We start from the raw sequence: 27,727 nt of genomic DNA on the forward strand, positions 1-27,727 counted from the left end.
AACTATGATGATCTAGGTACCCCTCCAGCGTCAGGTTAGCACTCTCAGGGACAGCATATCAATTTACCTTTGTTACATATATTGTCTTTTCAAAATAAACTTATTCCCTTAGGTTCAGGCAACAAAAGCATGTGGTTAGGTTTAGAAAAAAGCATCATTGTATAGCCTATAAAGAGTATGTTTCTAAAGTAACGTCACGTGACATGTCTTGAGCTTAGCATGCTACACATACTAGCATACTACTTTGTTAGTAAAATAACTCGATTGACTTCTGGTTTCACACGGGAGAAGAACAGCAGTCTCTTGGGCGTAAGTCTGGAGTTTGTTTGACCAAGATCTTTATCAATCATTGGCATATTTTATACTGAAAGATATGATGCCATTTTCACTAAAAAAGATGTTCACTAAAAAAGACGTGTGTCCACTCTGTGATGCAATAAAAATACTTGTGTCTTAGATATAAGGTCAGGTTATTACAGTATGTTTTAGTTCCCTTTTAAGTGTTTTCAGCATATGTTGATTATTATCAGGATAATGTCGTGCATCTCATTATTTTGGCCGTCATGACTCGACATTTTCATACTTTTATTTTCAAGTTTTTATCCCCCACCTCCATCCTTTCCTCCATATGCTCCATGTTGTTGCTCACAGTGTGATGGGTGTAGTTGCAAACTTTGATAACACAAGTGATAGTTGTTATCCGCATAACCTTACAACACCACAAGTTTTAGCATGTGGGCTCAGATGTTACCTTCACTGCAAACAAAACGATAATTTAAACAAAAATTACTATTCACTGAGTGCAGGAGCAGTTGCCCACATTTGCTTGACTGATTGGAAGATGGTTTTGAGACTTTGCCCCTCCATCTCCTCTATCATCCCATTAATTGGCGCAATCAATTGGTCGCTCTCATTGAGGAGACACGGGGGCCCTCTGCAGCAGGTGTTGCTGGTTTTACAGCCGGTGATTTGGAACGCCGGTGGTGTGGAAGGCGACAGTGTTTTTGCATGCGGGTCCTGGCGGTGGAGCGAGACGGTGGCGTCGATCAATAGTGTCTCCTGGTGACCGATCACAGCGGATCAATCAGTGACACAGGATCAGTGACTGGCTGAAATGTCACCAGCTCCATAATTAAGACCTTCATTAAGCCACAGTTAACAGAGTGTCACTCTGTTGCTCTCACCTCGACTCCTCGCCGACATCACCCTCCCCTTTCATCCTCCTCCTCTTCACACACATCCCCCACCTCCATCCTTTCCTCCATATGCTCCTTCCCTTCCCCTCAATCCCTCTCAATCCCAACCTTCTCCCTTTTGCCCTCTCATTCTTTTCTTTATTTCAGTCAATACCTCTTTTCACTGCGCTCTATACGTTTGAAAGACAAGGCACCAAAGCTCTTATGCGCACACAATTTCATATAGGGGGTTTTGTTAAATAGTGAGGAGGATAATAATTGTGGAGAAGTAAAGAAAAAAAATGGCATTTCAGCAGCTTGTCTTTTGATGAATTATGAAAAGGTCGCCTAATCCCTCTCTGTGTGCTCTCTTTTCTCTGTCATTCTTTTATTTGTTTTTTTTTTTCCCCCAGATATTATTCCGTCTTTCTAACCCTGTATACCCTCATCTCTGTCTCTCTGTCAGGCTCAGAATCTCTCACTATTCTGCTGCTGCGTGCTCCTGTAATCCAGATTAGCCGGCGAGTGTTCTTAATCTTATCACTTCCCCAATCCCGCGTGGGTGTGTGCTTTTCCTGGTTTTGTGTGATAGGGGGAGAGGGAACGATAGACGGCAGGATTAGAGCAGATTCTGAGAGAGACTCGCAGAGAGAGACTGTGCGACACTGTGAATGTAACGTCACACATATCGGTGTCAGCCGTGGTCTGCTGGAGTGGAGTTGGCAGAAATTAGAAGTTAGTGTGGGATCGTAGGAGGCTGGAGCGCAAGCCATGCTCACCAACATCCATACATGCACGCATATGTTAGGTCATATTAAAGCATTAATAGCCTTTCTTGACGGGTTACATGAAGTCAGTACACATGACCCTCATCTGTTGCAGTTTGCAAAACAGCAGTGGCCTCATTTTTCTTAAGTGCCAGCATATATAAATTCCCTTCATTTAATTCTCCCTGTTTTCTTGTGTTGATGATCACTACCCCTGTTGTATATTTAAAACTGACCATGCCATGTGGCCTCTGCCTTTCCAGATGAACCGTCCGATCCAAGTGAAGCCGGCGGACAGCGAGAGCAGAGGGGGTAAGAAACACCTGTCCCCATGCAGAAACACAACATCTGTTCAAACAACACCTCCACTGACACATGATCAATAACGTCCATCTTAACAAGCCATTTATTCTTGCATCCAAACTTAAGCACTTTTTTTCTTGCAAGTGAAATGTAATGTTTTTGAGTACAGGGACAGTTCACCCCAAAATCAGAAAGACATATTTTTCCCTTTACCTGTAGTGCTTTTTGTCAGTCTAGATTGTTTTGGTGTGAGTTGCCGAGAGTTGGCTGCAGAGACGTCTGCTTTCTCTCTGATATCGTGGAGCTAGATGGTACTCAGTATGTCATGCTCAAAGCTCCAAAGACAAACTCAGCAGCAATGTCTCTTTCCAGAAATCATGACCCGCTTAGTCAAGATAATCCACAGACATTGCTGTGAGCAGTTTTATGTAGGAACTATTTTCTTTCTACCGAACTACATCCGCCAACTGTATCATCTTGCAGAAGGAAGCATGCATCTACTCATGGATGAGAGGCTCGTGCTTTTGACAGTGCGAGATGTATATATTAATGTCGTCCTCATAGGCTGAGCTGTAACATTAGCTAGCTAACAGGTGCTAGGTTAGCTAGCAGTACATATACACTTCCGTCTGTTGTCGGGTGTAGTTTGTTGGAAAGGAAACAGCTCCTACATGAAACTGCTCACAACAGGGTCTGTGGATTATCTTGAGTAACCAAGCCATGATTTCTGGAAAGAGACATTTCTGTTGAGTTTTTTAGATGTATTTTTTTGGCGCTTTGAGCACCACAAGCTGAGTGCCATCTAGTTCCATTATATTAGAGAGAAGACACTGACACTGTCCCTTTAAAATGACACCACCAGAATCAAGACAATATCAGTTGATGGTTTAGATACAATTTTTTTTTTACAACAATTTACTTAAGAAATATGCAACATTTTATCATCCCTCAAAACTATGATTCAAGATTCAGTATCAGATTCAAATGACCTGTTAAAATGTACGTTATGTTGCTGTCAAACTGCACCTGTACACCACTGTGCACAGCCTTAACAACTTCAGAGCTACATGCTTAAACTACCACAAGTGTGTTACACTGGTGGATCTGACCTGACAAAGGCCAGTGAAGATCCTTCCACAGAAACAATCCCATTAATCAGTCACTTAAACCACAGCTCATTTTCATTCACTTCCCAACATTTGTGAGCATACTGCTAAGAGATTTAAAGCATCATGTCTTTGGATATTTTGTTCTCATTTACTACAGTTCTTGTACTATACATTATTGTTGCCCGTTTCCAAAGCGTACCATTGTTTCATGTCAGCTGTTGGTTTCAGTAAGGAGTGAAACTTGCTTGAGATACAGTAGTCACTCCATCTTACGTGCACACATTCACAGAAGACATATTTACACGTCGCAGGAGGAAAAGCAGAGGTCTAAATAATAAAATTAATGACAGCTGAATTCCATTTATCTGCTTGAGATTCAGGGTCCTGGTACTGTGCACACTGGCTCACAGTCACGCTGTCATGACTTAGTGGGACACTTGAATTGAAAAAAAAAGCCACTGTTAATATTTTTAGTAACACCTGTGCTTTTCCTTCCATGACAAAACAAAACATCTGCTGTGAGAGGCCTATTGAACTTCACCTAATCCGCTCATTTTCACAACTTTTCAACATTTTGAACACTTCTGTTTGTTGTTATCGACCATCTCTCAGTTCATACTCAAGTTTCAGGCCATTAGTTTCCTTTAATTTCAGTTTTGTATGATAGTGAGCATGTAGACACTTGGATTTTACTAGATGTGTCACATCACAGTCAACATTATATTAGGTTTTATGCTTGTGTTTGAGTCTCTTACATGTTTTTTTTTTTTTAGATTATAGCTTGTGAATTTAAAGCAGGCAGCTCTCAGACTTTTCTAATCAAACCATATTGTCAACCACAATATAATAACAGTAATTGTATAGTAACAATCACATAAATGCAGTGGTAAAAGAAGTATTGCATTTTTTTACTTAAAGGTCCAGTGTGTAGGATTTACAGGCATCTATGGTCAGAAATGGAATATAATGTTTTTAACTATGTCTTCAGTAGTTTACAATCACCTGAAAATAGAAAATATATTTTTTAATTACCTTTGAATAAGCTGTTTTATCTACATTTGACACCTTTGTCCTCCAGAATAGACCAACCAAACTCTGGCCCCATAGGGCCAGTCACGGGTTTGTGTTTTTGCGTCACCTACTGTAGTTCTTCAATCTTTAAATTCACCACACAATGCCACTAAAATTGACAAACTGGATCTTTAAATGTAAAAGTCCTGCATTCATAACGTTACTTAAGTAAAAGTAAAAAATTAATCAGCATTGAAAAAATACTTGAGGTACTAAAAGTAAAAATACCCATTATGCAAAATGGCCCATTTTAAAATAATATATATATTATATTATTAGACAATAATTACAATGCATAAATGTCTTCATCACTTTAATGTAGCTGGTAAAGGTAGAGCAAATTTTAATTGATTAATTAACTACTGGGAATCTTAACCTACAGTCCTATGTCATAGTTTGTGACTTAAATAATATTTTGCATTTATGATCTGAATCTGCAAACTAAGTAGTAGCTAAAGTTGTCAAATAAATGTGCAGCAAAAACTATATTTGCCTCCATAATGTAATAGAGTAGAAATATTAAGTGGCAGAAAATGGAAATGCAAGCACCTCAAAATTGTACTTAAGCATTGTACTTGAGTAAATATACTTAGTTACATTCCACCTCGGCATAAATGTAATAAAACAACAGAATATGTGACTGATTCTGTCTCGTAACCCTTAAGTCTCCTAACAGTTGATTTTCACACCAAACCAAAATGAATGTTAAAGAAATGGCAGTGTGAATGTTTGGAAAACTGAAGGCAACGATCTGTAAATCCATCGGCATGCTCTGGCGAATATTCTGCTGGAATGCAACGTGCATGTGATTTGTAGTGAATGGGCTAAAACATGCAGAAACACTGGTCTGATCCTTCACAGACGGGGACAGACGGAGCAGCTTCTCTGACAACACAGAGGGTGACAAACATTTGAGTCACCGCCAGATGCTGTTTGTTTGTTGTGATGTTCATGTTACTGCACTCTGGTGGCGCTTTGAAGCATCGCAGGCTGATCCCTCCTGCTCTGTGGCTGCTTATCACACTGTTGTTGTCTTTTATTATTCATGCATGTACAGTGACATGGCACTTCTTCCTTTTTCCCCCTTTTCTCACTGCCTGTATCATCTGTCCCATAAAACATCGACTCCCTCTTCTTCCCTCTGTGACCTCACTCACATTATCCACACATTATCCTGTTTTCTCCCCTCTCCCATCTCGGCAATCTCCTTCCCCTTAGAAGACAGGAAGCTGTTTGTGGGTATGCTGGGAAAACAGCAGACGGACTCCGATGTGAGAAAGATGTTCGAGCCGTTTGGCAGCATAGAGGAGTGCACGGTGCTCCGTGGGCCTGACGGTACCAGCAAAGGTAACGTTTACTCATGACAGAGAAACACATAGTCTTCATAAGGGACTGTTCTTTATTTATCAGAGGAGGGAGGTGGCTGGTGTGTGTGTGTGTGTGTGTGTTTTTTTGCCCCTAGCTCCAAATATTTTTCCCTGAGCGTCTCTGAGGGACTGGCAGAAAATGTGTGTCACCCCCTTTCACCATAAATTCCATTTTTAAAACTTACCCTGAGATGTTTTTGAGTTAAAGTTGAAGACGAAATCCTGGAGTTGAAAAAAAAGCCACTTTTGTTGTGCATGCAAACGATTTCTTTTTGGCCAAATTTTAAATGAGACGTAGAATAAAGTGATTTTGATAAAATATCATTATTTTAAGCAAGTGTTCCTTGCAAATGATGTGTTCAAGGAGCATCAGAAATGTGAAAATTCAACAATAATTTCAGTTTTTACAGTTGTTGGCTGTGATAATTTGTTAAATTTTGATGATTTTTAAGGATAACATGCCTTCAAAATCAATTTTGAAGACATGTTTTCTTCAAAAAGCTGCAGTAAAACAAATACAAAATACAACCATTTAAAGTTTAAGCAAAAAATCCAAATAATTGCTGGCTTCGTGCTTCTTAAAAAAGAGATTAAGGCAGATTAATCAGTTGCAGCCCTACTCTAATATGAAATAATTACAGATAGAGTCCAGATCTTGACTGTAAAAATGGCACTGACTTTAACTGTAACTGTATTTTAATCCAGCCCTGAGAATTAAGCCTCCAGCACTTCACCGTCACGTGAATGTAAATGATTGTTGTCACTAACAACAAAGCTGATGATATTTGCCATGTAAATCAAAGTCCGGCGACAGTTCAAACACAGATGCGAGATTTTTTCTGTGTTTGCTGCATGAGGCATGACTAATGGTGCAATAGGTTTTATGGGTCATGGCTAATGATGCGTTTGGTGGTTTACGGACTGTGATTGATGAAGCAATGAATGTTTTGTGGACCATGTTTAATGATGCCACGGTAACTGATGAAGCGCTGGATGTAAGAAGGCTCCTAATGTATTTTTAAAGGGAAGTAGTTACTGTATGCTGTGTGTGTGTGTGTGTGTGTGTGAGGCTACGTTTAATAGTGTGTCATTTCATGTAGGGTGTGCATTTGTGAAGTACCAGAGTAACGCAGAGGCCCAGGCCGCCATCAACGCTCTGCATGGGAGTCGTACTTTACCAGTGAGTCCCCCCCTACACACACACACACACACATACACACACACACACGCATGCACAGAAATACAAGGTCACACACACATACAGTTTACACACTTTTAGATGTTCCAAATCCAGTCATTTAGACACTCAACATGGTGACTCAGCTAATAGTTGCCACTTCTCGTTTCTGTACCCCTCCTCCACACACACACACACACACACACACACACACACACACACACACACACACACACACACAGGTCGACTAAATTACAGTTATATCCAACTGTATTTGAAAACTAGACATTTAACACAGTTAAAACACTTTTAAAAGAGTAAACTCCATATTTTAAGTCAGAGAAGAAATGACTTGACATGTTGTGATTACATGATCTTGGAGCCATTACACTGCCAGGATGGGGAGATGTTGAGAGTTTTGTCTATGTGAAAAGTGTCAGACAGATGCAGTTTCCTCCGCAGGGCGCCTCGTCCAGCCTGGTGGTGAAGTTTGCCGATTCAGAGAAGGAGCGAGGGCTTCGGCGGATGCAGCAGGTGGCCTCTCAACTGGGGGTCATCAGTCCCATGACCCTGCACCTCGGGGCCTACAATGCCTACACACAGGCCGTGAGTAACACCAACACACAGACATAGACACATTTCTTCAGAAACACACATTGAGTGTCTCTCAGAGGTCCATATATATATATATATATATATATATATTCACAATGAAACACAGAGCAAATAAGGTTATGTTTTATGTCCTTTGTGCCCACTGATGGTCTGTGAAGATCAGTTACAATATTTGTGATTGGTCGACAATATAAAAACAGTTGGCTGTGGAAAAAAAGGTTGGGAAGCTCCAACTTTACGGATATTTTACTCAGAGAAATAATTCACTGGCAAAATGACCATTTGTATCAATTCCTCGCCGCATGTTCCTGAAAAAAAAAGAATCCAAAAAAGCCGAACATTCTTCATGAAGTGAAGTCATAGGAGATCACATTTAACAACAGCAAAACTACACCAAAGCATCAGTTTACAATATAAAAATATGCAAGAAATGTCTTCAGTTTTAGTGTTTGTCAATTTGGTCAAATTTGTCAAGGCAACAAGCACGAGAAGGCATTTGTGCATCTGTTTACTAAATCTGGGATGTCTACATGACTGAGAGTCAGTTGCTCTCACAAAGTGTTATAACTTGTATTGTAATACCTGTTCTGAACTTATTAAATTGTGACCCTGACAAATAGCCCCTGTGTGATAATAAAAGAAAATAAAACTAATCATGAAACTAATAAAAACAAAACATTTAAAGAAGATAAAAACTAAATTAAAACAAGCAAACACCCTGAAACTAACTGCAACTGAACTGAACTGAATTGAAAACAAAAACAAAAAATGAAATAACAATAAAAAATAATGAAAAAAAACCACGATAATTCTGAACTGGATAAACAAGACTTGGATTATAGCGCACGATTTGTGTGAGAGCTTTAAACAGATGTTTTGACATAGTTTTGCTGTAAATGTGAGCCTCAATGACCTTTTTTGGATTTTCTGTTCATTGTAATGAACAGAAAAACAATGTTTTATTTTATGAATTAAAGGTAACACCCATGAGTAACTGATATGCTAATAGTTATTTTGTGGGTGAAGTATTCCAGTCAAAGCTGATGTTACAAAAAGTGAAAAATATTTGACTCGAAATCTACAAAGCGTTCTGGCAATCAAACCTTACTCAATGTGTCCCATGTGATTCTAGTAGAAGAGTTGTAATGTCATACAAGATGATTTTAACAGGAAAAACTGCAGTTTACAATGTAGAGTAAAGCCACATTACAGCTCTCACTGTTGATTGACCGTTTACTGCAAATGGCTTCAGATTTGGCTCATTTACAGTCGTTCACTTTGTGATGTTTAAGGAGGCCTGACAACATGTTTTAGCCATAATGGGCGTATTGATTTATCGTGATGTTCTGCTCTTCAGTAAAAAGTTAAACTAAAACCCAAAATGAAATTGCTTTCTGAAAAAGGTCATTTTCTGTGCAGGTGCATTTAAAACAACACGAAAGCAGAGGCAGGATTTAATACGATCATTCCGCCCTCACGGCGCAGACACAGAGCTCACTACGTCATGTAGAGAACAATTATAACCTGATCTGGCCGGAGTGACTGATTATGAAGATCATGAAACGTCTGGGCAGGTCTGCACAAACAGAGCGAGTCACCAAGGACAGCTGGTCGGTCTGTTCTGTTGCAACGTGCAGAGATGTGGCCTTCAAATATATTGACTCCTGACTGAGGTTCAGACCTGAGATGCTGCGGTTATTTCAAACATGCTCGATTTTGATGTTTTGTGTCTAGTTAATAATGGAAATCTTAACAATATGTGACAATTGTAATCTACAAAAATTACTCACTAAATGTCTTGTGTTGAGCATTTTCAATTGTCTCCTATTTTAGGTTAGATTACTCTCAAACTTGGCACACAAAAACACAGACAGATCCCTCTAAACACACTCCAAACACCAAATATCTTGACTCCCTCTCTCCCCTCCTCTCTGTTTCTCTCTCTGTCCTCCAGTTGATGCAGCAGCAGGCCCTGGTGGCGCAGTCGGCCTACCTCTCTCCTGTTGCCACGGTGGCAGCGGTTCAGATGCAGCAGCTCGCCGCCCTCAACCCCAGCAGCATTATTGCCACGCCGATCGCATCCATCACCCCCTCCTCAGGTAATGAGAGGCAGAGATGTCTGGCCCCGGCCAGCCTTGATTAGATTTCTGTTTGAAATATGAGGACAGATACACAAGGAGAGCTGGACCTAAGAGGACAAAATAACAAACATCTATTTTGTAGGGTTTTTTTTCTTTTTCAGTCTGTCATGATGTTAGCCATGTTAGCTTTAGTAAAATGGTGAGTGAGCTAGAGCACCTTCACCCTGTATGTACTTGTTCAGTTTGTATTATAGCCATGTTGACACTGTAAAAAAATCAGTATTCAATGTAGAATTGTGTTAAACACACTTAAGCAGCAACTTTAACTAATGAAACTGTAAACAGCAAATGTAGACATTCATGTCTCCCTCAGGATCAGTTGTAATAACTTTGGTGATCCCTTGGCTAATTAATCTAGTGCTACCATCAGGCCAAAAAAAATTTAATGTGTCCAATACTTTGATTCATGACCAACATTTATCAGCTGTAGCTGTTTTTTGTGTTTAGTGCTAATTAGCAAATGTTAGTATGTTAAACTAAGATGATTATCATGGTAAACGTTACCTGCTTAAAGGTGCCCTGTGGAGTCGTTGTATTTACAGTGAATGATATTCACCAAAATGCACTCTGTGTGTCCTCGAGGTCTCACAAATGCATTTCCTCTCTCGTGAAACATTTGCAAAAGCTGTTGTTTTTAAAACGTATTTTAAATCCTGCATTGTTTACATCCATGTTTACTAGCTTGCACTCCTCAGACCTGGACACATGCCATGTTATTAGTGCCCTCAAATCCACTGTTGTTAATGTAGATGTGTGGAAGGTGCACTCAAAGCGACACAGTCTTGGTGGACTAGCGTTCTCAAGCACCTGTGCTTCAGTATGTGTCAGCTGCGCCCGGAGATGAACATACCCACACTGCATGATGACCCCCTCATGTGCCGAGGAACAACCAGCACAGCTACAGATACATATTTCTTCCGTAAATATCAGTCCACAGTAAATATGGAGGAGTTGATCATTTTAGTGCAGGGCTACTCAGAGCTTTCACGGTCTGTCTTACAGAAAATATTTTAAGACACACTTGGGTTAGCGGGTTATGGTCGCTAAGCAAGACAGGTGCAACCTCCCTTTGCACCCTTGAAAGTTGGCACAACAGTAGAATTACATCCACTACGTGATGCCATCAGGCCCAAAAAGGCTTTTTCCCATAGACTTACATGAGACAACTGTAAATCAGTGGGTGCTGCTTTTTGGATGTCTCAACTCCTGCGAAATGACTCGTTTCAATATCAGGATTTGATCAACTCAGTCTGATAACATTTGGAAAGTCTAGAAGAGCCACATTGTATTCCCATTCAAGTTAGCAGAGTGCTAAAAAGGAAGTAGCCAGCTCAGCCGGCAGAGATCTCTAGTGCGCCTGCTCTACAAGTAATTTTATATTTTTATTTTTTATTTTGCGCCACTGAGCAACTTTTATAGAAATGAACAGGGTCCTTCCTCCAACACTGTATCCAGTTCTCTTTATACATCCATGGGTAAAAGATGCAGCATGTATCCTTGGCTGTTTTCATCTTCCCTGGCTTTGTAGGCACATTGCTTTGTTTCTTTGCACACTACAGCCACCTGGAGGTCGGTGGAATAGTGTGAAACTGTTGGCAGAACTGTGTATCACTGTCCCCACGTGCATCAGAAAAAATGTTCCGTAGCACTACTAAAGGTCAGAAACTCCACAGGGTACCTTTAACATCAGCACATTTGCTTTGTCATTGTGAGCATATTAGCATCCTGATGTTAGCATTTAGCTCAAAGCACGACTGTGCCAAAGACCAATCAATCATATAAAAGTGAAATCAAATAATTTTCTTATTATTGAAAGTCTTCTCTTTTCTTTGTCTCGTTCTAAATCCTGTATTCATGTTGTCGATTGAATTCATTTGAGTAAAAACAAATGCCTTAAACACGTCTCCAGGTACCAGCACTCCACCCTCCATCTCAGCCACACCTGTTCCTGCTCTGCCTCCACCAATCGCAGTGAACAGCTACGCCTCTGTGCCAGCTCCACCCAACGGCCAATCAGCAACTGAGGCCCTGTACACCAATGGGGTTCATGCCTATCAAGGTACGGCCACAACGTCCCTCCCAGCAGCTACACTGGAAAGTAAAGAATAACTGCTGTCATAAAGTATTCCTCCACAGATTCACAGGCTTCCTGTTTTGATGTGCAACTGTGAGAGCCTAATCAAGAGGAAATGAAATTAAAGCACTGAATGTTATTTGGAGCGTGCTGATGTGCCCCAAATAGCATTCAGAATTTTTTTCTTTTGGTGTGCATATAGCAGTTGGTGACGATGTGTTTACTTCTCTACAGCTCAGAGTCCTGTCCTGGATCCCCTGCAGCAAGCTTATACAGGCATGCAGCACTATACAGGTGAGCCTCACTGTGTCCTAAGCTGTATATATTGTTTGAAGTGTCACTGTTTGTTGAAGACAAACAAGGACATAAAAATAATCTCACCAGTGTACATAACATTTGACCACTGCATGTCAGATTTTTGCAGTTTCAGTTCTTAGAAATAACCCTCCAGTCCGTGTAACCAGCATGCAAAACAGTTTTATGTAACATAATGGGATGCAGCTACATTACCTTTGCACTCCCCGACTCCCCAACACTGCATGTGCAAAGTAGCAATTTACACCCAAAGTCAAAACATGCACATATATTACAAAACGTAAATACTTGCAGCTCTATAGGATGAGTCATACAGCTCCAACTAAATGCAAAGTATCTCCCGGTTTTAGCAAATCTGTAGGTGGGAGTGTGGCTCTGTCAGATGTTGTTTTGAGGAGAAAAACTGATTAGTTTGCAGTCACACTCTCTTCTGCCTCACTGCTGCTCCCTGCTCACCTGTTCCTCCTCCCCTTCAGCCACCTACCCTGCTGCCTACGGCCTGGTGGGACAGCCATTCCCCCACCAGCCGACACTGGTGGCTCAGCAGCCGCAGCAACCACAGCAGCTGCAGCAACGAGAAGGTAAACTCAAAGTACTGTGCACAAAAGTGGAATAATCATATCTGAAAGGAACATTCCAGTGGTTCCACATGTTTAAGCCCATTTACCGCAAATCACACACACTTACTTTACATCACAGATAACATTATTGCCATTCTAGGTGTGTGTTTTCATTCATTTCTGTATGGAAATGTGTCAGCAGAGTTTTACAACTTGAATTAAATCATTTATCACTTTCCAGATAAAGTCTGCATTCATTTTGTCAAAAGCAGGGCTGCAACTAATGATTATTTCTATTACTGACCAATCTGTGCAGCATTTCTTCATGTATTTGATTATTGTTTAGTCTATAAACTGTATGAAAATTTCAGAATATGTCCACCACTATTTCCCAGAGCCCAAAATGACATCTTCAGATCTCTTGTTTTGTCTGATCAAGGGTCCAAAAATTAATTTACAATGATATAAAACACCCCTAAAGCTCATTAATTAGTGTCGGTATGCAGATTTTGTTACCTTCAGACTGCTAAGCTAAACTAACTCGCTGCTGGCTGTAGATTAGGGCTTCAACTAAGTTATTTTTATTATCGATTTATCTGCTGAATATTTTCACGATTAATCAATGAAAGCTGTAGTTGTTTACTTTTATTTAAAAATAACTTTTTTTCATATTTGCTGAAACTGCCACTATATGTCAGTAACACAAACCCTACTCCTGTAAATACTAGTCTTCATAGGTTTTCTTTTAGGCCCTTTACTAGATTTGAAGTGCTCAGTGCTCTTTATAGTCTTGATCCTAGGCAGTCTACAGGGGCTGATAATTTGAACCCTCGACTTCTGACACTAGCTGCACCTTTTATCGTTGACGTCTTGTTGCACATTTTTAATCTGACTCTTTTAACTGATTGTATTCCTAATATATGGAAAACAGCATTTGTAACTCCTCTGCACAAAGGTGGCCCCTCAAATGAACTGAATAATTACCGCCCAATTTCAAAACTACCCTGCTTGGCGAAACTATTAGAACGTCTGATAAGCAACCAAATTAGATCTTTTTTATCTGAACATGAAGTTTTAAACATCTATCAGTCTGGTTTTAGACCTGGGCATAGCACTGTGTCAGCAATTGCTAAGGTTATGAACGATATCGCTCAAGCACTAGACAGTAAACTTGATTGTGTTGCCCTTTTTATTGACCTTTCTAAGGCCTTTGACTCGGTTGACCATACTATCCTTCTTGAGCGTCTGCATAATATTGGGCTTGATTACAAGTCATGTAAATGGGTTGAGAATTATTTATCTGGTAGATCACAAGCTGTGATTAGTGATGGTTTCACATCGGAATTCTTGAATATATACAAAGGGGTTCCGCAGGGTTCTGTTTTAGGACCTCTGTTATTTTCTATTTATATCAATGATTTTAATTGTGGTATCAAAAATAGCTCAATTCATCTTTACGCTGATGATTCAATCATATATTCTTTTGCTCCCTCTGTTGAAATAGCTCTGAGTAATTTACAAGATGACTTCTGTTGTATCCAAAGCACTCTGACTGATCTTAAATTGGTTTTAAATCCAGGAAAATCAAAGTACATGATTTTCACAAAAAAACGCACTGCTGACTTAAATAAGATCAGCCTTGCTACTGCTGATGGGACTCCCTTGGAAAGGGTTTCCTGTTATAAGTACTTGGGTATCTGGATCGATGACAAATTGTCTTTTAATTTACATGTTGCAGAACTTTTAAAGAAGCTGAAGCCTTTATTGGCATTCTTTTATAGAAATAAATCCTGTCTACCTCAGCACTGTAGAAAGCAATTAGTACTTGCTACCTTTTTATCGGTTTTAGATTATGGTGATATTATTTATATGCATGCTTCTCCCTCTATTCTTAAACCACTTGACACAATTTATCATTCTGCTATTAGATTTATTACTGGCGATGGGTTCATGACCCATCACTGCCAACTCTATCAGAATGTAGGCTGGACTTCCCTGGCTCTGAGAAGGGAGCAACACTGTATATTGTTTATCTATAAGGCATTGCTTAAAAAACTTCCTCTCTATTTATTGAGCTTACTGAGTTTTCGATCTTTTAACTACCCCACTCGTGCACAAAACTCACTGGCTCTTAATATCCCAACTGTTAGAACGGAGGTAGGAAAAATTGCTTTTGGTTATTTCGCTCCTCTTAAATGGAATAATCTGCTGTCTCAGCTTCAGTTGGATACATTGATTCCTTTTAATCATTTTAAACGCATTCTTATTGACCTCATGCTTTCTGAATGTACATGTACTTGTTGATTTCATTATATGCTTCTGTTGTGTGTATATTATTGTTATTGATACGTATTGTAATGTGTATTGAATTGTATTTTATTGTACTGTAATCAGGGCGCCATTGGAAATGAGAGCTCGCTCTCAATTGGCCCTCCCTGAATAAATAAAGGTGATAAAATAAATATTCACACAGCACTAAATGAGACAGATAAACCTGCTTGTGCGCTGTGGTCAAACTGTCAAACTAGGCAGTGCTGATTAAATATGGATCAAGATTCTGTAACTGCACTTCTTATTGCTGCCTCAAATGTGCTCAGAAACATATTTTAGTGTACTGTTAAGCTGTAAAAGAAGAACATGTGCTGCAGCAGGTAGGCAGTGCTTGGTACATCGGTCAGAAGTATCCAACATGGCAGCCAGGGTACAAACTTATTCGGTTTCTGAAAACATATGAGGTAAAGTAACAGAATCTTGATTCATATTTGATCAGCGCCGCCTAGTTTGATAGTTTGACTGCAGTTTACGAGCAGTGATTGAGATGACTGACAGCTGTGTTAGAGACTCCTCAGCTCTTATTTGTTTTTCTGGGCACAGCAGTAGATTCTAGCGAATGCCATTAGAGGCATTAGGAAGAGGAGGAGGATTTTTTTTTTTGTATTGATTGACAGTTTCAGCAATTATGATACAGAGTTATTTTCACTACTGTAACTGTGTAATAGCTTCAGCTTCAATTGTTGTTAATTGTCTATATAATGTCAAAAAAATATGAAAAATGGTCACTACAATTTCCTTGAGCCCTAAGTGACGTCTTCAGATTTCTTCTTTTGTTCAACCAACAACCAAAAACCCAAAGACTCTCTATAAACTGTCAAAAATGACAAAGAAAAGCAACAAATTTTCACATTAACGAAACTGGAAGGAGCGAATGTTTAACATTTTTGCTTGAAAAATGACAGAAATGTTTAATCAATTATCAAAGTAGTTGGTAATTTATTTTCTGTCTAATCCATTAATCAACTAATCATTGCAGCTCTACTGTAGACTCATATTTACTGTTCAGACACTTGAGCTGTATCGGTCTAACTCACAGAGGGACAATGAATAAATGCATTTTGCAAAATGGAACTATTCCTTCAAACTGTGTTTAATATTTGATTTTGTGTCATCTGTTCTACTATTCTGCACTTGTTTTAGTTTTTTGTTTTCTTTTTACTTTCCTGACTTGTCAAGTAAAGCATCTCTGGGAATCTATAAATAAATAAAATGTATTATAATTGTTGCATACCGTGTTACTCTCACTGACTCCACAGTGCAGTTTTCACTGAGCCGTCTTGTCTTGTCATGTCATATCCGTGTCGTCGTGTCTCTCCTCTATTTGTGTTCAGGTCCTGAGGGCTGCAACATCTTCATCTACCACCTGCCACAGGAGTTCACCGACTCCGAGATACTGCAGATGTTCCTTCCCTTCGGAAACGTCATCTCTGCAAAGGTCTTTGTCGACCGTGCCACCAACCAGAGTAAATGCTTTGGTGAGTCACTCTGATGGTTGTTGTCATTTTCGCTTTATTTACTTTCACCTTTGTTTTTTTCTCCTAGAAATGAAGCTGCCAGTGTTGAGTGTTTAATTTCTTCATTCTGTCACTTCCCCCTCAGGTTTTGTGAGTTTTGACAACCCATCCAGCGCCCAGACTGCCATCCAGGCCATGAACGGCTTCCAGATCGGCATGAAGAGACTGAAGGTGCAGCTGAAGAGGCCCAAGGATGCCAACAGGCCTTACTGAAGGAGGTGAGTTATTGTATATTGACATACTCAAGGAGACGGGGAGGGCTCGGGGAGGGGATGATAGACAGTTGGAAATGAGTCTGGGAGTTAAAGAGACAGAGTGGATGTAATTTGGGGGCTCAGTACTTAAATGGCTGTCTTTCATGTGGAACTGAAGAAGTCAATAACCCTACAGTAGATTAACTTTAATGAGGTGGCAGCACTCATCAATTTGAAATGCATTGTGTAAAAGTGGCTGCTTCTTTTTCTGCTCAGGGACAGTTTGATTGAGAGGTAGATTTTTCTTCTACTCGGTTCTAATGTTGTGTCTAACCAGTGTTCTGTCGCAGGGTTGAATGCCAACTACTGTTCGTCATTAATTTTTTGTTTTACTTTTTCATTTATTGTTTTTGTGCTGTGCCATATGCCATTTTTCCTGAAAAAAACATCACACCACTCTCAAGACTGTCCCGCCCATACATATATCGTGGAGACGTGCGTCGCTATGGCTACGGTTGCCTAGCAACCGCTAAAACCTCCCCCCCTTCCTTCTCACTGCGTTGTAAGTTAATTGGCCTGTGTTGGTTGCTGTGGCGATATTGCCTGTGATGGTTGCCATTAGCAATTTTTTTTTATTTTGGGCCGTTGCCTTGATTCACCATGCTCAAACTGCATGGCGGGTTACTGTGGCGACCATGAACTGTGTTTGGTGCGTTGTGAGTTTCCTCTTATTATTTTGTCCTGGTTTTTAATCCTTGCAAACACTGATCAATAACTGTCACTTTACCTCAGCATCTGTAAGCAACTGATTATCATGACATGCTGTTTTTTTTTCCTCTAAAAGCTTCAATGCTAAGAGCTAAATTAGCCCTGCTGTCCATCAAATATGGATAAATATATATATTAGAACTTTTTCCTTTTTGGTTTTTGATTAGTTTCCTTTTTGTCTGTCATGATTATCATTCTTACACATTCCCTCTGTTTAGTTGGTTGGTGTGGTAGTTTTCGGTGAGTGCGGGGTTTTTGTTTGGTTGTAACTCAATTCCAAGTGACTTTGTGCCTGAACTTTGTTTGGTTTTTGTGAGACTGGAAATGTACTGAACGTGCCCCTGTAAATGGTTGAAGACATGTGTGTGAATGTCGTGTGTGTGTGAGACAACAAGAAGGTGCGTGCATTTATATCTGTGTGAGTGTTTTGTATTGACTCGATGTGTAAAAATATTCATGTGTAAGTAAATGTGTCAGTGAATGTGTGTGTGTGTGTGTGTGCGTGTGTGCGTGTTGTACCAACTGAGACACTAACCTTACTTTAAAAGGTTTTGGGTAAAGCTGTTTGGTTCCTGTGACACGTGCTGCTGGCTGAGGAACTGCATTCCTCTGTAGGAATTCTGGGACTCCAAAAACATAATAATAATAATAATGACTAAAAAAAAATACTCACAGTATTAAGATAATACAAAAAACACATAATGTGTCTCATGCTCAGGGTATCTGCAGGTCTGAAAAGGTAAGAAATTGATGAAACAAAAATGAAAGCCTCAGATAAAACGTCCCGATAAAACTTTCAGATTTGAAAATGCTTCCAGTTCTACACAAAAAGCACAAAATCAAAACAGTTTGAATCCCTTTAAACCTCTATATAACTAGATATTTATCATCTTTCCACAATAAAGAAAACCTTAAGCAAATCAGTGCATTTTATCTATTAATGAACCCCTTAACATACAGTTTTCCTTGTTTCCCCTTAATGTATCACTTAAGGTTCCATATGATGCTCATTTTATACTTTTTTTTTTGTTTCATAACATGTTGTTCACACACGTTTATGTGCAAAAAAATATATAATTTTTCTCTTACAGTCTGTCTGAACATACCTGTATTCACCCTCTGCCAGTCTCTTTAAACCCCCCAAAGCCCAGTCTTTGACATGACTGTGATGGCGCTGTAGCACACTTTCTATCTTAATAATTGCATTGCTAGGATAAACTTGGGTCCATGTTTACTTCCTGTCAGCTGATGTAAATCACATACACTGCATCCGACACTGCATACTGTGCACTACATACCCAAAATGTGCTCTGTGGTTCAACATACTTTTGTGTACATAATCAGTAACGTGTCCTTTCGGACGCTCTGAGCTGCAGTTACCTCGGCACTGAGGGCCTCCTTGCTGGGTGGAGACATGTAACCAGAGGTGGAAGAAGTACTCAGATCTTTTACTAAAGCAAAAGTAACAATAGTGCAAAAATACCCTTTAACAAGTAAAAGACCGGCATTCAGATCTCACAAGAATTGGCATTAAGATGTACTTAAAGTACCAAATGTGTAAATACTCACTGTGCAGTTAGTGATGCATTAATGTGTCAGTGTTAGAAATGTTGCAGCTGGTAAAGATTGAGCTCATTTCAAATACTTAATTTACTCCTGGCTATATTAATAGATCAATTTACCAGTTGATTTATATTCTGTATTATAATCTAAATAATAAACAATAGGAAAAAGTAACTTCTAACTAATATTTTTAAATAAATATAGTGGAGTAAAAAGTACAGTATTGACTCCCAAACTGTAGTGGAGTGGAAGTATAAATGGGCATAAAATGGAAATACTTAAGTAAAAAACAAGTACTTTAAACTGTACTTAAGTACGGTACCTGAGTAAAGGTACTTAGTTACATTCCACCACTGCGTGCAACTATGGTAACCCATGCCAACCTCAGTTCTAGCGGTAATTTAAAAGTACTTTTATTGTGCCAACATAGCATCCAGGGTTTACATACTGTAATATTTCACCAGAAATAGTATGCAATTCACACACTGTTGATTTCATACTAAAGTATAGACTATAGATCACAAAGTTTGTGTACAGTAGCTTCTGGGTAGAAAACCCAGCATTATGTACATTAAATGAAACAGAGCTGAGCAAACACTGCCTCTATTGCTTAGTTTTTTACCACAAACAAAAAGTGCAAACTAGAAAAATCAATATCAGTTTAAATGTACATTATATTTAGAAGACAGCTGCTGTTAATTCAAAGCCACCAGACTCCACTGACAAATACAGGAATTTTCTGTAGCAGAACACAAGAGTTGCTGCTCTACAAACGCCTCGCTCAGTTAGTGTGGAAGGTAAAGTGGAGCAAATAATCAAATATAGCACACACTTTTTTCAGGTGGCTACAATATTTTTTGCTGCATCCTCATCCACAGCAGTGTCAATACTTTGTCTCTTTGCTGGTAGATTTGATTTATCAGAGCTGCCAGCAAAGCAACATAGTACATCAAATAAGCACAACAGAAAACCAGATAGGTCGGACCATGTTTAATCATGCGTCTTTAAATGTAACAGTAACGGCTGAAAATGACAACAGAAATAAACAAGTTTGCAGATTTCACATATCTTAGCAATTGTAATCAAATGCTAGATGTCTGTCCAGAATAATAAGGTCATAGTTGTGACATCACTTCCTCACGGAAGTCCTGACGGCTCGTTTAAAAGCAGTTTCTGAACAGGAGTGTGTGCATTTCCCAGTGAATTAAGCGGTTTCATACTTTCTCAGTATTTATATAAAACCTCTACCTGCTTTATAATAAAAAATGACATGGAGATCTGATTTTTTTTAACAATATGGGACCTTTAAAGTCATGTAGTATAAATAAATTAAGTTTAATTGATATCAAAGCTGTTTTCTTTCTTTTTTTTATGGCTGCACTATTTGTCAAATTAAAAAAAATCTTACACGTTTCCCTTAAATTCACCCTGACATCTTTGGAAACGTTGGTATCTAAAATCAGAATTATAGTATATAGACAATTAGGTCGGTCCAAAAAAGGTTTGAGGGTTTGTAGTGACTGTTTGTTAAGGGGGTTTTAATAAGACACAGAATATTCACATTTACTGCTCTGATACACAACTGGTGTTAAATTTAGATAAACAGGCTTCACAAAAAGGTCGTAAAGGTCATACACAGATATTTCTGGTACCTGCAGATGCCCTGTTTGCAGCAACCTGCATTACAAATAAATCTGTTGGATGATTTGAATCTACTTACCTCCCTGAGAAGCTACAGTTTGTTGAACGACACGGTTCTGAATATTATTAGAACAAATGCAAAATGATCTCCAACTGTTTTCTAAAAATCTGGAGGTTACAGTTATCCCCACCAGAATTCCTACTGTGCATGTTCTGAATTAATTTGCCTGCCAATAGAGATGACAAACTATTTTCTAAGAACGTGCATACACTTGCAGCAGTATGACTGTCACTATTTGAGTTGCATGGACACTAGTTGATAACTGAGACTCCCCCTGAGGCATCAGTGCAAGCAGTGTGTATTGCAGACACCACTCCACTTCCAAAGTCTTAAATTGATGTGTCTGATGTGTGTGATTTGGTTTAAAATGCTCTGTTCCTTTTTTTTTCTTTTCTCTCTCCTCTTCTTCTTCACCTCCAGGAAAACCTAAGAGTTCAATCAAGAAAAACCACTTGGGATGTCCCAGCCTTTTTTGGTTGTTTGACCAACCGTATAGCACAGGAGCAACACTTCACAAAACGCAGTATCACGTGTATGCGCTTACAGAAACAACAAACAACAGCAGTAATATCAGCAACAAATACATCTACAGAATCCGCATCCGCAATATCTGAAGTGCTCCAGATTTCCTATCATTCCACAGCTGGATTCATTTATATTATGTACATACTCTATTGTCGGCAACAAGATCTACATGTTAAGAAAAAGCATATCACTGATGTTATTCTTCTGAACAGGGTTCTACTGTATAGTGTGATTTGTGGTCATTGGCGTCAACAGAGGGCCAGTCTACAGTTGGAGGCAAAAGAAAATACTATTCTGTATGATTACCATGGGTAATATTGTTATGTAGAGTTAGTTTTATTATTTATACGTAAATTAAAAACATGGGGTGATTAAACTGGAAGAGATTTCCTCTCACTGTACATACCTTGGTTTAAAAATGGAGTTAAAAGACTTCACGAGTTAAGATTCTCTGCTGCCACTACTTTTCAAAATTAACAAAGCGGAAGGAATGGCTGGGAATTTTTCTATCTTGATTTTTTACGTTTAATTTATTTGGTAATCAATTTGATGAGGGCGGGGGAGATGTGACGATTTCTTTTTTAATTTAAGGAAGAAAAAAAAAAGAGGATTCCTGTGGTCTTCAAGACAATGAACACACTTATTATTATAGAGTTTTTAATTACATAAATGTACCTATGGAAGTTAAAAAAAACAAACATAATGTTTCTTTATTTATTCTCTACAATCGCTGTTTTAAAACATATGTCTTTAAAAGAAAATAAAGTACAATTTAGAAAAAACTGTGTTTCACATGCGTCTTTCATCAGCATGATGAATCAAAAATGGCACTTCTTTTGTTTATTTTTTTGTTTTTTTAAACAGGATCACAGAAAAGACAGAGTTTGGGTGTTGGATCATAACTGAGCCATCCAGGGGAGTTTGCTGCTCTCTATAGGCCTAAAGAAGAACTGAGCAAAGTAAAACCTGGCCTACAGCCTTGGCTGCATGTGAACCTGGGGACCAAACTTACAGAGCCCTACAGGAAGTAAATTATAAAAATATTTTTGTGTTTTCATGATGGCTGGGTGAATGAATTGTCATTGTCATGTTGAGTTCAATTACATAACGTGCTTTATAATTACACACAATTATAGGAAGCCATTGATAGTCCCACGTCAGCCATTATTTTCTAATTACACTGCATGTAAAAGTATCCAGGTCAGGTATGAAGATGATGGAAAGGGCTGAGGTGTGTGTTTGTAATCACAGCTGAGGTTTGCAATGAGTCTGTCTTTTACAGCTTTTTGGGTTTGGTCTGATGCGTCCAAACACGCCTTGGCCTCCTCTGGCATGCTTGGAGGTATGAGGTGTGATCAATGCCACACACCACATAGCAGGATGAGGGAAAGAGATGAGCTGTGTTAACGCTGCTGAAGACATGCTATCATAAATTATGTAGGGAAATATTAGGTCCAATATTCTTTTCAATTCATACAAATTATATTATAAAGTTTTATGTTGTTCTGCACCATCTGCTCAATCGACCATTGAATGCCTGCAATCATCATTTCATTCACTCCAACTTCAACTACATAAATTAGCACTAAACTCAGACAAACTAAATGGATGCTGTTCACCAAAGCTACTCGTATTAAATCTTTCAATATTCATTCAGTATGACTACCTTGGTAATCTTAACTTTAACCATACTGACATTTTGACTACTAAATTGAGAACAATATTTGCCTTTCTGTACAGGAACAAGAACTTTTCCCCCTTTTTTACATAATAAAGGAATTGTAGAATCAGTATTTTTTATCTGTTTTGTATTTTGGGGATGTTATATATAGAGAAGCTGGCACCTCTACATTGACATAACTGGATGCTGTCTACCACTCAGCCCTAAGGTTCATAACAGGTGATCCTTACAGCGCCCATCACTGCCATCTTTACCAACGGTCAGTTGGCCACATTTGGCTGTGAAGCAGGAACAGCATTGATATTAAATTATTGCTTTCACCCTATATGTCACCCTTTTAACTCTGAACTCACATAGTCTTGGTAGTCGCTCACAGAATAGGTTGTCACTCCACGCTTCCTTATTCAGAATTAAACTAGGTAATGTGTCATTCTCTTACAGTGCACTTTAATCAGGAAATAATCTGCAAAAGACCTTAAACTTGGACACTCTGCCACCATTACAGCTGTTTAAATGCCGTATTTTAGATTGTGTTTCAATTAGGTGTAAATGCTTTTAACTATACGTCTACACCAGAACATGTTCCTGTATTTTTACTTTTAGGTATCATACATAGCTATTATTGTTTGTTATTTTGATGATTTCAATTCTATTTGAAATATCATGCATACCATGATAGTTCTTTTTGTTTGTTTATTGGTTGTTTTTAATGTCTTTGTTCATGTTCCACATCATTAAAAATGAGGGTCTCCCTCAATTGATTTCCCAAGTCTTAAATAATGGTTTGAAGTTGAATTAATTGAAATTAGCTTGACACATAATCATGACAGCGTAAGGTAAAATACTTAAAGTCCACCTCCATTTTTGTGTTTAAGTCCACTAAAATGTCTGACCTTGACGATACTGACTTGTATCTGTGCAAAGTTTGCCACATTCCCTAAAATCTGAGATTCAAACATATGGCAGGCAAGCTAGAAAAGGTACATAGAAAAAGTACATCCCTAATACAACAGCCAATCACTGCTTAATACAGGAAACACCGGAAAAAACCCTGAAACCTCCAGCATGAACTTGTCTATAGATGTAGATGTTGGGATGGGGTCACAGGGGACACGTCGCTCTTAATAAGAACATAGGCACTGTCCCCCCAGTCGAAACATGAAAGTAGCAGAGGACTTTCACTTTGACAAAATTAAAGACTTATCCACCTTATTCCTAGCCCCCATGATACCTTGCATGAATTATGGGTGCGACTTCCAGTGCCAAGCCAGAACTTGCGTTTTCCAATGGTAACTGTACGGAACGCTAATCCTCTTTTCTGGAGTGATTTGGAAATAAAACACATGAAACACACCACCTGCTACACCTTAGACAGGATAACTTGATATTACCTCTGATATCTCTGACAGCCGTCTCAAAGCATTGGTTGTTTTCCTTCTAAAACAAGTGTGTTAGCGATTAGCTTGCCCTGCTACATTTGCATATTGTTCAATACCAAGTCAGCTTGCGGTAAACATCTACTTCTAATAGACGTTTTATAATTTCTTACAACTCGTAAACAGACACAAAGACATTCGGGAGAACATTCAACATAATTCAGTATTAATTTTAGCTCCATGTGAAGTGAATAAATGTGACGTTTCCCAGCTAATCCTCTGCTTGTCTGCCTTAACAACGCAGTTTACACAATTTTCTACCCGCTGATTTATTAAATTAAAGTTCTACTGAGTGAAACATGATGCTGACTTTAGCAGCAGACCTCAGTTACATCAGGAATATAAAGAAGTATCATCAAACACATTCGCAGCTGAGATGACTAAACACATAATTCAAGGTGTGGTACTAAGTTTATTTTCTTATGCCGGCTGAGAATGCAGTCAGACGGGGACACACAGGGACAGACAGGGATGTCAAGTACTGACGTTGAGTGACGGACCTGTCAGTGTCATTCTTCTGCAAATTCTTATTTAATACTTCTCCGCTCTCCAACTTCTTTGATTTTATTATCTTTATGTAGTTATAAGCATGTGAAAACATAGTGTATACATTATCCACAAAAATACAGTACAAATTACGTCCTGTATTGATTCAGTACAACGTTATTAACGTTGTACAGTACAGGTGGCGACCTATCTTGACCTTTGGTTAGAGAAACAATACCTTTTTGTTCTGGGTGTGTGTTTGATACAGTTGTTGAAGCAACAAATTTAGCTTAGTCTGATTGTTACAAACGTTACAGACGTAGACAGAACAACAGGTACTAGAGCTCCATTTAACATTTAAGAAAATGCTAATTTAACCTTAAAAATATCTGTTAAAATGAAGCAGTATTTGCTAAACTGACGGCAAATTACTTTAAAAAAGAATCATCGTTCACAGCGAGCCACCAAGATTAGCCACTGAGACTAACCATAGACAGTCAATGCGACTAACTACTGCAACTATCTCCCTGGAAGTTTTACCCATATATATTTCTGCAGTAGCACCCTCAGGAATAAGGTGGATATGCCACAAATGCAGAAATGACTCAAATTGTTGCATAGAAATTCACCAGAATGCAGGAAATTAAGTGGTTAATGCTCAAAATCTTCTTGCGGAAAACAGTCAAACTCTCGGTTTCACATGTGTGCCACCTCAGTACTGCGAAGAAACCTACGCCCTTGTACTTGTCAGTTCTGATATGTCTGCTAGTCACCGATTTTGGTGCACATTGGACGCTTCATCCGAGTCTGGGTCTGACTCTCCTGGTAACACTAACGTTAGCCATCTTGATGTGCACTGCTTTTTCACCATTCAACCTAGTCTTGCGTAGCCAGACCTTTCTCCAAACTTTGTTTTAGTACTGTGTCAGCACTGGAGAAAGCAAAAGTGAAACCCAGTGCAAGCAGCAGTGGTGGGTGGGTCGGAGGCCAGATCCATAAGCAGATCTGCTTCCAGCCCCTTCACAGAGCTTTTTAATAAGGGAAAACCATGTTAAACCAAATATTAGTCATAGCAGAGAATTTGAACACACCTTAAAGAGTATTTGGAGAGCGACTTTAAGCACACTTTTCTCTATCAGTTTGGATATGACCACACAACAAAGTCCAGGAAGAACATGAGGGAACCTTCATCTGTTAACAGAATCTTGGGTTGCAGGCTGTTGTTTATTTAACAGTAACGCATTATAGTTAATAAGTGTAGTCCATCACGTTGTAAGTCGACCTTTAAGACATCATAAAGATTAAAGTAATCAAGACAGAACATTATATAGATAGGGCTCAGGGTTGTTTTGACTTTACGTTTGAGGTAAGACGCTACACTGACACAAAACATGCAGTGTACAGGTTAATCTCCTTATTTTCTTACCTTGGTCTTATTTTCTGAAGGTATGGCAGCCTGTCTTTTTAATCTTGGCTGCAGTTAATTAATTACGTAGTCCATCAAGGTTAAGGCACGTTTTATTTGGGCTGCAGCTTTCCAAAAGTGGGCATAGAGGACAGAAAACCAGGATGGTAATGCTGACTGTGTGATCAACATGTGTTCTGTGCCAAATAGAGATCACTGACCTAAACCTAGCGTGCTGAATTATAAACAACAACAACAAGGAAACTTCCTCTGAAAAGGGCCCTGAGGACAGTCAAATCTAACATAATTGAGCCTGGTTCAACATGAGTCCTGATTATGAGCACTGTTGCCTGTCTGAACATGTCCTAAAACAGGCAGTAACTACAGCTAAAACTGTCAAGGCAGAAAACAAACCATACACTAGTCTAAAAAGGAATAGCTCACAAAAATGACACAGTTACTCTCACTTACTTTGCTTTATTTGAATGTACCATATCAGTCCCTGTACTAGACTGTAGTTACTTCTGTAGTGACACTGACAGCAAAATGAAATGTATAAACAGAAATACAAATATGCAATGGTGCAGAGTGCAAAGGGTGCTGCAATAAATATGGAGTTGCATTAATAATTCTATAATCACTACAAGTCCCCAAGTCCTGATGGGAAACTCCACTGACAGTGGTTGAGAACAACTGGGCTAAGAGCCCGAACGACTTCACGTTTCAGACTGACAAACAGCTGCTAGCTAAGCAACCAGACGTTGTGGTGGTTGACAAGGAGCAAAAGTGGGCAGTTATGGTAGATGTGGCAATCCCAGCTGACAGTAACATCAGAAAGAAAGAGCAGGAAAAGACTGAGAAGTACCAGGGGCTGAAGGAACAACCGGAACAGATGTGGAAGGTGAGGTTTAAAGAGGTCCCAGTGGTAATCTGAGCACTGGGGGTTGTGAAACCAAACACTAAATACCATACCTACCACGCCTATATGGTATATAGGCCTCTGGTATATCTGATTACCACTGGCACCACTGTTGCCTTTACGCTCCACATAATTTCTAGCTCCTCTTTCAGCCGTGGTATTTTTCAAGCTTCTCGTGTTCCTTCTTCCTGATGTTGCTGTCAATCGGGATTGCTACATCTATCGCCACTGCCTTCTTCTGTTTCTGTTGATCACAACGATGTCTGGTTGGTTAACCACCTTAGGAGGTATCTTCCATTCTGACTTTGGGACTTACAGCTCATACTCAGTGCAGATGTTCCTGTACACTATCCCAGCCACTTGGTTATGGCGTCCCATGTACACTGTTCCTGCCTGCATCTTACACCCTGCTATTATGTGCTGAAGTGTCTCAGGGGCATCAGGAGCCTGCACCTGGGGTCCTCTCTTGTGTGGTAGACCCCTGCTTCTATTGATCTTGTCCTAAGTCCCTGTTCCTGTGCTGCTA

At 39.2% G+C, this 27,727-nt stretch overlaps 1 protein-coding gene across 5 annotated transcripts in view; it reads left to right on the forward strand.

Annotated features, from left to right (window-relative positions):
• Window positions 1-22,057, forward strand: part of celf3a (cugbp, Elav-like family member 3a) — a 41,845-nt gene extending 19,788 nt beyond the window's left edge. Inside the window, exons 4-15 of one of the 5 annotated variants that reach the window (XR_007569182.1) lie at window positions 2,206-2,254; window positions 5,644-5,772; window positions 6,893-6,972; window positions 7,420-7,575; window positions 9,539-9,683; window positions 11,635-11,784; window positions 12,034-12,093; window positions 12,591-12,695; window positions 16,340-16,483; window positions 16,608-16,740; window positions 17,181-17,278; window positions 21,170-22,057. Coding sequence is in view for 4 of the 5 variants with exons in the window: in XM_050034357.1 (XP_049890314.1) it covers window positions 2,206-2,254; window positions 5,644-5,772; window positions 6,893-6,972; window positions 7,420-7,575; window positions 9,539-9,683; window positions 11,635-11,784; window positions 12,034-12,093; window positions 12,591-12,695; window positions 16,340-16,483; window positions 16,608-16,735 (1,146 nt within the window). In the remaining variant the exon portion in view is untranslated. The remainder of the gene's footprint in view (window positions 1-2,205; window positions 2,255-5,643; window positions 5,773-6,892; window positions 6,973-7,419; window positions 7,576-9,538; window positions 9,684-11,634; window positions 11,785-12,033; window positions 12,094-12,590; window positions 12,696-16,339; window positions 16,484-16,607; window positions 16,741-17,180; window positions 17,279-21,169) is intronic. The other 4 variants (XM_050034359.1, XM_050034357.1, XM_050034361.1 and 1 more) reach the window with 4 other exon arrangements.
• Window positions 22,058-27,727: the final 5,670 nt, after the last annotated feature.

This window comes from Epinephelus moara, chromosome 22 (assembly GCF_006386435.1).
Source record: "Epinephelus moara isolate mb chromosome 22, YSFRI_EMoa_1.0, whole genome shotgun sequence".
Lineage (NCBI taxonomy): Eukaryota > Metazoa > Chordata > Actinopteri > Perciformes > Serranidae > Epinephelus > Epinephelus moara.